The sequence below is a fragment of the Platalea leucorodia genome (assembly GCF_965183815.1).
Source record: "Platalea leucorodia genome assembly, chromosome: Z".
Lineage (NCBI taxonomy): Eukaryota > Metazoa > Chordata > Aves > Pelecaniformes > Threskiornithidae > Platalea > Platalea leucorodia.
Genome location: NC_138858.1, coordinates 6,374,653 through 6,386,706, shown reverse-complemented (window position 1 = coordinate 6,386,706; position 12,054 = coordinate 6,374,653). Strand labels below are relative to the sequence as shown.

The window sequence follows — 12,054 nt, the reverse complement described above, 5'->3', positions numbered from 1 at the left end:
CTGATGCTCACACGTGCATATACACTATACATACATGTGTGTTACTTTTAGCATTAAGACCTTTTCCTTATGGGTGATCATTTGATGCTTAGCTATAAGATGGGGAGTAGAAGAATAGTAACAAAATAGTTGATCTACAAGTAGACCAGAAGATTTCTTTAATATATAGAAAAGCAGGAATGGTAAACACATCAGACAAACGAACAGCAGCATTTATTCATTCTATGATTGTGATAGATGTTTCTGCATACGAGAGAAAAAGAAACAAACAGCTTTTTATCTTCTATTCAATTAAATTTGTCTGTCTATTCTGGTCAGAATTTGAAGTTATACTATAACACTGAAGAACTCCTTTAATCTTCTCCTTTGTTAATTTCTCAATGTTTTTCTGCCACTGCTCCCTGTATGTTTGAATAGGGGAGCTTATTTCTAGCTCTGTGACCCATATATCTGAAGGTTAAAATCTTTGATTTTATCTCTGATTGAAAAGTTCACATTGGGAAACTACTCACCTGTCCAGCTGTATCTAGAATGTCCAAATAGGCTGGTTCATCATCAATTCGGACTTGAGTTTTATAGGCATCCTCTGAAAAACACAGTGCAGTACGACTAAGCATAGGAGTGGCTCAGAGAATGGAAAATGAAATAGCTTTGCTAGTTTGGAGTAAGCTTTTCAAAAGCTCTCCAGTCTGACATAACTTTGTTTTCTCTCAAGTTAAAAAGACACTTTCTGAAATCCTACCATCACTGCAAAGTATTAGCAAAAGGGAGTGATCTAGTCTTTTCTACTACACTACCTCAAAATATTAGAGAAGTAAATTTGCCTCTCTTTAAAAGGGTAGTACAAACAATAGATGTTGTTTAAGTCACAAAGCTTCAGAGGTGTTGTGCTGGTGCTATGCAGCAGAGTGGTTTTTACTTACCACAATCACACTTCCGAAGAAATTTTCCAGCAAATAGTTTCAAGCTAAAGATTGTCTAAATTACTGGGATAGTCTCCCTGTGACTGAAGGGGGCTTCTGGCTCAGATATGTCAGAGCAATTAATTAGACCTCTATATATCTCTGGAGAGGATGCAAATGGATTTTTTAAAATAAATTGTGTAATCAGCATCCTCACATTCATCATGGCTGGGGGTGGAGGAGGGAAAACTGTGCTTGGTGGGCATGATTTTGTCAAGCTGAATTTGGAAGGAGAAAAACAAAAAAGGTGAACTACTCTTTACATAAGATGTTTTCCTCACATTTTAATTTCATTCTCCTCTCAACATTCGTATTTCCTTCCTAAGGTTAAATAGAACTTAGATACCAGACCATATTTATACTTGAAACAGTCTTGGAAATTGTCTGTGTTGTTTAATTAAACAATAATGCATAGCAGCTAGAGTGGCTTTGGTGACTGATGTTATGCTTTGGCTGTGCAATGAGGTGTGAAGACAAGACAAGTGCATTTAATGCATCTGAGAAGTGTCATTAATCATCATGAGCATATGGCTGACCCTGTACAAAGACTCAATCCTGCAAGCCCTGGCTGCCAGAGACCCTCAGGACTAGGATCTCAGTGATTATTGAGATAATATTGGGATTATAATATGGGATTACATTGCATGTAGCTGGAATTCTCAGGACAGTCCAGTTTGTACCTTTTATATCTTGCATCATATGACACTTTATAAAAACGTGTAAAAACCTGGTTTCCACCTACACGAAGGAAACACTAAAGCTTTCAGATATGAAGGATTCTGTATGGCCTGACTCCTGCACAGTCAGTGGCAGGCTATCTCTAATGTCATAATCACATACAGTAATTTCCATGACTCTCCTGCTTCTTGTAGGCCTCAGTTCAGCAAATTACTTAGGTACATGCCTTGCTTTAAACAAAGACTCAATCCCATTGGTATTAAGAGGACTCAAAAGCTTCAGTAAATGTATGATAGATTGCCTTGCTGAGAAAGCCAGAGCACTCCAACCAGCTCAGTTGGTTTCAGTCAATAGATCTCTTTCTAGGGATTGCTGAATAAGAAACTTCGTGCCGAAGAGGAACCATATTGAGTGAAATAGGCTATTTACAGTTTAAGTAATCTATTATGGCATGACAATGATGTGTGCAGTAGAATTTTTGTCTTTTAACTAAAAATTAAAAACAAAATGTGAAAATATGTAGAATCAAATATAGCATTTCCTTTCTATAGATTATATTAATATTCTAAAATATTATTAATATATTGCCATGCAGGTGGCTCCCCACTTACATTACATTCATGTATGCATAATTAACATAAGACTTGCATAAATTTAGCTTGCATTCTTGGCTCCACAGCTGGATACTCTAAAGCCAATGTGCCGTGGTCTTATTTGTGTCTTCACTTACACTAATCTGAGTTTTAATACAGTAGCTTTAAAACAGTTAATGCAGAGAGACATTAGCATCCTTAAATTCAGCTTGGATAAAAGTGAAGCTGGAATCTAGATAAATCCTGTCTTATATGCTAAGGAAATTAATTAGGAGTTGAGTTACTAACTAAAAAACCCACTGGCCTCTGAATATAAGTCATAGCTTTCAGTAAGTAAATGTAAGATATCTATATCTAATTCTCTGCTGAGCTACTCCAGGTGTACCCCAATATCATGCCACTGTAATCACTAAATCAAGTGCTAACAGCTGGAGCAAGGTTATGGTTATAACCCTTTTACTTTGCAAAGATAACACTGAATGTACAAACCCATTGTGTTATTTTATTTTATTTTATTTTATTTTATTTTATTTTCTCAAACTACTGACCTTAAAACACTTCACAAAGATGTGCCAGAATCACTGTCCCGATTTCATTCTTAATATATGCTAACATCTTCTGTTGGTGGTAGTGAAACATATTCTGTTGAGCATTGACAAAGCACATGAATCTAAATGGTTTTTTAGGCAATTGCATTTGGAAGATGCTTTTTACTTGTAGGATGTGCCTTTGCCCCAAGAAATATAGAGATGAAACAGGAAGAAGATATGACTTTCCTTTGTAATATTCTCTCTCTGCATATGTGCAAAAAGCAGGATAGTACAGATGATTTAGAAAAGCTTAAAAATATCCTCAACTGGGGTGTGATAAGCAGGGGTATTCTCAACCTGTATTTGAATGGAAAATAGATGGGAAATTTGACGCTTACTTTTCTTATGGCACTTATTTAAAAGAAGTCCTAAAGTCCACACTTATCAAGGGAATTGCTATCTTGAACCCTCATACCAGAGATCAGACCATAGCACCCACTTATGACCTATCAGCTTCTTAATGCTCAAACACAACAAGCCTTTTGGGAGGCGCTATCTTTCCATTTACCCTGTGTGTTCACTGATCTCCTGGGCTATTAGGACAATGAATTTTCCAGAGCAGGAGGTAAAAGGAAGACACATAAATTGAAAACCATATTTCCCACCTCATGTCATCATAGAACCATAGAATGCTTTGGGAAGGAAGGAACCTTTAAAGGTCATCTAGTCCAACCTTCCTGCAAGGGGCAGGGACATCCACAGCTAGATCAGGTTGCCCAGAGCCCCATCCAGCCTGGCCTTGAATGTTTCCAAGGATGGGCCATCTACCACTTCTCTAGGCAACCTGTTCCAGTGTTTCACTACCTGCATCATGAAAAACTTTTTCCTTGTGTTCAGTCTAAATCTGCTCTCCTTAGTTTAAAACCATTACCCCTTGTCCTATTGCCTTGCTAAAAAGACTATCCCCATCCTTCTTGTACAGCCCCTTTAAGTATTGAAAGGCTGCAATAAGGTTTCCCCACAGCCTTCTCTTCTCCAAGCTGAACAACCCCAGCTCTCTCAGCCTTTCCTCATAGCAGAAGTGTTCCATCCCTCTCATCATTTTTGTGGCCCTCCTCTGGACCCGCTCCAACAGGTCCATGTCCTTCCTGTGCTGAGGACCCCAGAGCTGGACACAGTACTCCAGGTGGGGTCTCACGAGAGCAGAGAGGCAGAATCACCTCCCTTGCCCTGCTGGCCACGCTTCTTTTGATGCAGCCCAGGATATGGTTGGCTTTCCGGGCTGCGAGAGCACATTGCTGGCTCATGTCCAGCTTTTCGTCTACCAGTATCCCCACGTCCTTCTCCGCAGGGCTGCACTCAATCCCTTCATCCCCCAGCCTGGATTGATACTGAGGTTTGCCCCGACCTAGGTGCAGGACCTTTCGCTTGTCCTTGTTGAACCTCATGAGGTTCACACAGGCCCACTTCTCCAGCTTGTCCAGGTATGGACATGTCGTATGGTTCAAGAAGACAAGCTAAGAGTGGAAGAGCTGTACCATTTAGTTCTAGTCTACAATTAATACTTTTAAACAAGGACTTCATCTCAGGAAGTAATGGAAATAGAAGTGAGTGAGGGATTACATAGACAAACATCTTTATATTACTCAGTAAAATACTATGGGACACACGTATTAACCTGGAAAGAAACAACCTCCTAGAGATCAAGAGTTGGTTATGTATGTGTGTTGGACCCAGTTAACATATTTTTGTTTTATTAGTAGCTATAATGCTAAGCAGAATACCTGGAGTCTTTGCATGCTTCCTAAAGGATTTTGAAAGGGACTACTATGTGGCTAGTCTTTAGTCCAGGCAGCACTGTACGCATTATGTTCACATTAAAGAAACAGCGACCCTGAGCTCTGAGAGGAACATGCTGTTTACATGTGGATAGAGAAGAACAGCAGTGAAGATGTTCCACTGAAATAGCATCTGAGTGTATATAAAACAAAGCAGGAAAGTCTTCATCAGGAGCACTAGTAAACTCACATCTAATCTCCTCTCTTTAAAAATTATTCACATTATTACAAATGCTGTCTGGTATATTTACACTATTTACAATGTTTGAGTATATTACATTTTCTTTCTCCTAATTAATTTATAATACTAATATAATGCTCCCTTTAAAGTTAATTGGTAGCTGCTAAGCCATGTGTATCTGGATTTTACATCCTACAGCTTTAAGGACTGATATTTATTAAAAAGCCAAACTCAGGCTGCCAGTTCAGTAAAGCATTAAGATAAGGTACAAAAAAGAGATGAGAAGAATAATCAGATATCAGACAATAAATCAGACAATAACTATGTTTCTTATATTAAGTTCCGTATTAGTCTTATTCTGTGAGGCTAACTATAAGGTCCCAGCTTTTGGTTTAGGTAAAATGAAGCCGAAAGAGAGGGTACTATAAAAAAAAATATGGATGGAGTTTATTGATATCGCTGTGAGATATAACCACAATTCAAACACAGACTGCAAGAATGAGTGTTTTGTAGGTACCAAGGAGAAAAATTAAATAAAAACTCCTACATCCTTACATTCTGTATAATACATGAATATATGAATATATGAACTGGATAGTTAACGTATCCGGTAAAACTTAATTTTTAAAGAGAATTATTCTCTTTTGTTTTTTTTTGTTTTTTTTTTTTTTCCATATAGAATATGGACTTCTTTAAGAATTTTGTTTCCTCTAAACATTAAAAATAAAAATGAAAATAGATAAAAATTTCAGCTTAAAAAATTATACTACTTGGCTTGAATTATTACTGACTGTTTACTGTTTTCCAGGGTGGGAAAAAAACCAAATAGAGCTCCAACTGTTTTCTGAAGAGCACCTGTTCTTTTTTATTATTCTTTCCTTCTTTACTGAATACCTCATTTAAACTAAGAAAAAATGTTTTTTTCAAAAGACACATTTTGACTTTCTTTTTTTTTAAATTATTTGATTGTCCTTTGCAGTATTATGAAAGAAAAGAAAAAATTATTCCTAAGCCTTTTGCTATCTGGCTTTTTTTTTTTTTTTTTTGTAAAATGAACACATCCTCTTTTTTTCAGCTTTCCTTTTTCATAAGACATCATTCTGGAGACAGAAGTACAATAATTAATGCAAGGTTGGGTTGTGATCAGTTATCTTAGCACTGAAGAAACTAGATTCATAAAAAATATATCAAACCCCTTTTTCAGCTATGAACACGTAACTGCTTCATGACAAATAGATTTGGATGGTGTACAATTTAAAGGGGAGTTGGAATGGCCTTTTAACTGCATTACAGACATGTTCCAGTCCCTAAAATATAGGTCAGCAACTTCTTTCTTCCATTTGTTAATTCTGCTTATATTCTTTCTAAATAAATATTCCATCTTCTTCTCCATCTTATACACTATTAATTGCCGTTAAAACCAATCAGATTCTCACATATATAGACGAGCCAAAATATATTTTATTTGGCTAAGGAGGTACCAAGCCAGCAGAAGGAAGTCCAAGCTCAGTCAGCCACACCTAGATTTCTGCTTCTTGTTGTTCTTCCTGTATGCCAAAAAGACAGCAGGAGACCCAGCTCTTGGTGTGCTTAGATTACCTGTTACATACACATTTTAATTCAGAGATGCTCCTGAATGTAGGATGATCATGAGTCTTTGCTGGATGAGCACTCTTTCTATTTACAAGGAATTTTTAAATAAAGACAGTGGATGAACAGGGACTTAAACCACTGCACCAACTACTACACATAAACTCCTTCTATTTGAGATAAAAATATGCATGTCATAGGAATTGCCCATCAAAATACATTAGTTTTACAATTTTCCTTAGCATATAATTATTTTCCTGGAGTATGAGTGTTTTATAATTTGGGTGAGCATTGCTATCAGCATTTTGCAGACAAGGACACCAAGTCACAGAGGTTGCTTCCCTATGAGCTATGCATACATGATAAGCAAAGAATGGCTTAGAATAGTAGAACTGACAGATTTGGCTGCCTTGTATTCTGTAAATACTCGTGTAGATAGCAATATTCTTTAAAATAAGGCAAGTAGGAAAATTAGTACTAGACTAATAGCTAGGATATTTAAATATCCCATTTCCAGTTCTATCTAGTGTTACATAATTCTGCATTACACCAGCAATTAAGAATACTTCAGATTATTCTGTCCAGTGCTGCTGCTTTTTATTTCTCAACATTGAACTGTGTTTGCCTTTATGCTGTCTTTTGGTTAGCATTGTGAGGTCTTTGTCAGAGCTTTCAGGTTTTGCTCAGTTTTGTGTTAAGAGCAAATGTTGCCTGCTCCCACCTATACAACTGCTGGTAACAGACAACACCATTCTAGGCAGAAGAATCTTGCTAATGGTTTGCCAAACAGAAAAAATGACTGCTGCTTTTCCAAACCCACAGACAGAAACTCTTTCTTCAGTAACACACACTTCAAACATCTCTGCTGTTTCTATGAAAGAGAAGCAGGTAAGTAATGCAACATTTAATGCAGATAGCACCTCTCTGCTGACCTTATTCTTATAAAAAGACTATAGTGTAGGCCTTGAGAAAATTAAAATAATCTGAGAAAAAACAAAGCATTAGTCACGTTAAGTGCTTATCGTAAAAGGAATTCATACATTTATTCATGATATATTCAGTTTTATGATGAGAAACACAGCACTTTCTATCTTTCAGTTTTCATTTTAGCATCCAAATTACCATAAACATATTTTCAGATAAGATATTAAACCAAGGTCTTGGCCACATATGTTTTCAGAAAATATTCTGTAATTTTGTTTTCAAATGGCCTTGCTAAATTCAAATGCATATTACTGTTGTACATTCTAACTCTCCTTATTAATTTCAATTGAAGATACAATTCTTCGTTTCCTTTATTTAGCCTCTGTTCAGTGTTATGACAAGCTCTCAACTAATTACTGTGTTCTGTTTTAGATGTTCCTGTGTCTTCAGTAGCACATAAAAACAAATCCTTGAGTGTTCATAAGAAAATCCATGATTTCAAGGAGTAAAGATGCAAACAGAAATACAACAAAGTACTTCTATTCTCTAAGTCTGAAAACAAAAGACTAGAACAACTCATAACTTTTAGTCAACTTTGTCCTCCTGAAATAAGCAGTGCTAATATCTTCAGTGGAAAGCAGAAGCATAACTAGACTACACCCAGATCCTCAAATAAACTTCTGCTCTTAATCCCGCTACCATCAATAAAAAGTGGTACCTAAATACCTAGAGGTGGACAGGACCTAAATTACCTGTTGAGCATCCAGAACCGTTGCAGCGTAATAAAGAAAGATTTGAATTTAGGCCCACTAAGTACCATGCAGTCTATTTATTACCAGTAGTTGTTAACTGAACCATCTTCATTATCATACTCTCATCTCACTCCTTTAACTTAGCCTCTGGCTACCATTGACCATACTCTATCTACATCTGGTTACAATAATAAAACTAAAAGTTTCCTCAGCCTAATGGGTTTTTTGTTTGGTTCTCACCTCACCGCAGTGCTCCTCTTTTAATGTCTTTATGTATCTGTCTTAAAACAGCTGCTCTCAAATTAAGTTTCTCCCTCTTGTTGGGCTGTCTAATGTTTCAGATCTGTGCTCTGCAGGGCAAGACTGATAACACACAGCTGCTGAAGGAGCCTGATTGATTTTCAGCTTTGGGTACTTTGCAGCTTTCTCAGTGACCTGAAATGCACTCAATGCCTTCCCAATTGGGAAATGGGTTATCCATTGCACTTTCTGTCTTCTTTTTTTTTTTTTTTTTTTTTTTTTTCAGCTGTATCTGTAGATATGTACAAACACCTCTTCTTCAATGTCAGCTTGCGGTTTCATTACTGTGATACCCTTTCATTCTCTGCCAAAAAGCCAGGGAAGCAAAAGCAACTTAATCTCACTTAGTCTTGTGGTAGGCACAAAAAAGAAGCATTATCTGTGCTCTAAAAGGTTTTGTGTGAACAAATCTGAGTGAATTGAACTTTGAGTCAGTTAAATCCAGTTTGTCTTCTTCCTTTGGGTCCTCGTTATCATGATGTTTACTAACAAAACAGTTGAAAAAGGAGACAATGGTCTGTGTGGCTTTCAAGAAGAATCAAAATTGACAGTGATTTTGTTGCACAAAGTGTTGCATGGGAGAGGTTTTCATCTACATGTACTCATCAAGAAGGAGACAATGTATTGTTTGCACAATGTAAAACAGAATTGCACAATGTACAACAGAAAATTCAAGGTAAGATATCCATTGTCGGGCAAAGAAGGTCAAAAAAGTAAGACCTAAGTGGCCAGCAAGGCAAACTCATTGTTACATTCTCTGGTCATATAGCACCTTGCACACAGTCATATCTCTGTCATCAGGACATTGGACGTGCTGGTGTTTGTTTTCCCAAGTAACCGTTACGTGTGATGGAGCCCTGCTTTCCTGGGGATGGCTGAACACCCGCCTGCCGATGGGAAGTAGTGAATGAATTCCTGGTTTTGCTTTGTTTGTGTGCATGGTTTTTGCTTTGCCTATTTAACTGCTCTGATTTATTTTACTTCAATTATTAAACTGTTCTTATCTCAACCCACGAGTTTTCTCCCTTTTACCCTTCTGATTCCCTCCCCTATCCAACCAAGGGGGGAGTGAGCGAGCGGCTGGGTGGTGTTTAGTTGCCAGCTGACATTAAACCACGACAGAAACATAGGTTATTTTTATACTATTACACCATATATTAATTTTCTACTATTTGCAACATTTTATTTTCTAGTTGCAGGTATGCATTTTCCCCCTTAAAATGTAATTATTAATAAAAGCAAAATGCATGTTCACAAGAGCCCACGAAAAACAGAATCGTTAAGAGTTCTGATCAAGGTCTAACTATAATTCATATAACCAAGATGAAGTCTAGAAAACAATGTGCCCCTCTTCTTTCTTTCCCGTAGACATATGCATGGAGAAGCTGATTACATTCTTACATTACAACATATTGTGAAATGTAGGATTCCCCTGGATGTAGAACAGTCACCTCCTGTAAATGACGGGCTTCTGCAGAGAGGCTGGGATACAGCAGAGATTTGGATAAAGTCTATCTGAATAGTTTGTCCCAGTGCAGTAACTATCATGATGCAAATGCTGTTGTCACCAAATACACCATTTATGATTTTAATCTGCAAGCATGCACAGATGTAACTAAATTAATATAAAGAATTATAAAGCATGTGACTTGCTGCCCAGAAAACTCACTCAACTCTTCTTCAGGCCTTGTAGTACAATCCTTCAAATAGGCTAAATGTTGTTTATAAGTGTCTCACCCATGTGAATAAGACTATTCAAGTGACAAATATTTCTCTCAGAATGAGCTCTCAAAAAGAAAATATGATTTTGTACAAATGTTAGTATTTTTGGAAATAAGGGCTGAAGATAAGTCACACAAACCTTTGCTGTAGCACTTGCTTTTCTGTTAACTACTTGCAATATAGACCATGCTACTAGTATGTCATAAATGCATAATATTACTTTCTCTGCTTCTAGAAAAATGTCATTTGCTTCAAAGATGTACATGAACAAAGTGAATAAAGTACTCCCGTTTAATCAAAACATGATAATTAACAGGAGTCCAAGTAACCTTATCTTGGGGAACAAGAATAGCAGGTAGCAATTCCACTACTCTTTGAAGTCCAGGATTGTGCTACTGAGTGGGAGGATCTGACAGCTACGAATTCACTTCTTGTGATTTCAGGGGGAGTAATTAACAAGTTGACTACATCTGCGTGGCTATTAGCATGGATGGTGTCTTGGATTTAGTAAGGTGTAGATGGCTGCTGGCTTCCATGAAAGAAAGGTTAATGGAGACATTTGTCCTGTGATGAAGAATTTTGAATTAAGCATGATAAATCATCCACATCTAGGAAACCAGAGCATGAGTGTCTCTTCCAATTTCAAAAATAATTTAAGGAATATTTTTACAAGTCACGATATACAGGGAATAGGTAAGCAAGTTTTCCACTGGTGACCCTGTTTACAGGTTGCAAGTCCCACTTAGCTCCTTTGAAGTTCATGATCCTAATCATAACTATCATCACTGTATGTGGGTTGTGATACCTATAACAGAACCACTGGGCTAAAGCCACAGAATGACTTAGGTGTTCACTCCAACTTCAGTCAGGAACTTCTTCCCAGGTCCTTTGAATCTCCTCAGTTGCCACATAACATGACATTCCACCCTGCTTTAGCCCTAAGAACCTAGGCTTTCTTTATAGTATTTCACATTAGAGAACCTTATTCATCTGACTGACTTGAGATGGAGATGTTAGGGTGACAGGAATCATGCTTTAGAACTTCAGTACATTTATGTTATAAATAAGAAACCACAACCTGCATGTGACTTCACTGTGGTTTATAGTCCTGGATAAACATATAAACTCTCCTGCCTTAATGTCACCAGCCAAATAGACACTTTGCTCACACTTAAATCCAGTCAGAATCTATAGACTACAAGCAAAAATCCCCAGATTATTAGAGTGGCTCAATCCAATGAAAGTGTGTATATGAAACACAACTAAAAACCCTACAGTAGCTAGGAACCTAAGAAGGACCTGTTCCAGTTTTCTGGTAGGTCAGTGTTTGGAGTGTCACTGTAGGCCTGAAGGGAGGCCTAAAGAGCTCAGCTCTGAGAATAAGCTGTTCTGTGACAAGAAGAAGTACTCTTTAACTCCCTCTGCCACTTCAGTTTATTAGATAGATCAGTTAGAGAGTTGGTGACTCAAAGCAGGGGGAGGTGAGGATTATTGGATTGAGCCAAATCAAAAACACCAGGTGCTGAGATAGAGGTCTTCTGCCTGTATGAACTTGATAAGAAAAAAAAAAAAAATAGCCTATTTTGTGTAGAACAGACAAAAATATTTTAATGGTTTCTATTCTTGGTTGACTCTTTCTAGATTCTCAATATGGTAGATATCGTTATGAAAGAATTCTAATAAAATTGTTTCATTATTATCATTATTACTAATATTACTATTAGTAAAAAGTATATGACAGAAATGTTTGATATTGTCACTGTTATGAGAAAAGACTTTTTTTTCCTTCCTAAATTTTAATCTGGCTAATCAGTGCTTAAGAATAGCAATCACAAGGCCACACTTCTATATAGTTTTTGGTTATTTTTCTTCTCTCTATGTTTAGCAGATATACAAATAAACTCAGAGATTTCTAGGAAGAATAGAAGGGTTATATACCGTGCTTTGATCCTGCATTGACCCTTTATTCAGTGGAGAAAAGAAG

At 37.0% G+C, this 12,054-nt stretch overlaps 1 protein-coding gene across 1 annotated transcript in view; it reads right to left on the bottom strand.

Moving 5' to 3' along the window:
- RIT2 (Ras like without CAAX 2) overlaps positions 1-12,054 on the bottom strand; it is a gene marked incomplete at both ends in the record, with an annotated part of 187,340 nt that overhangs the window by 100,422 nt on the left and 74,864 nt on the right. The window contains one exon of the mRNA XM_082336083.1: positions 513-586. Coding sequence (XP_082192209.1) covers positions 513-586 — 74 coding nt within the window. The remainder of the gene's footprint in view (positions 1-512; positions 587-12,054) is intronic.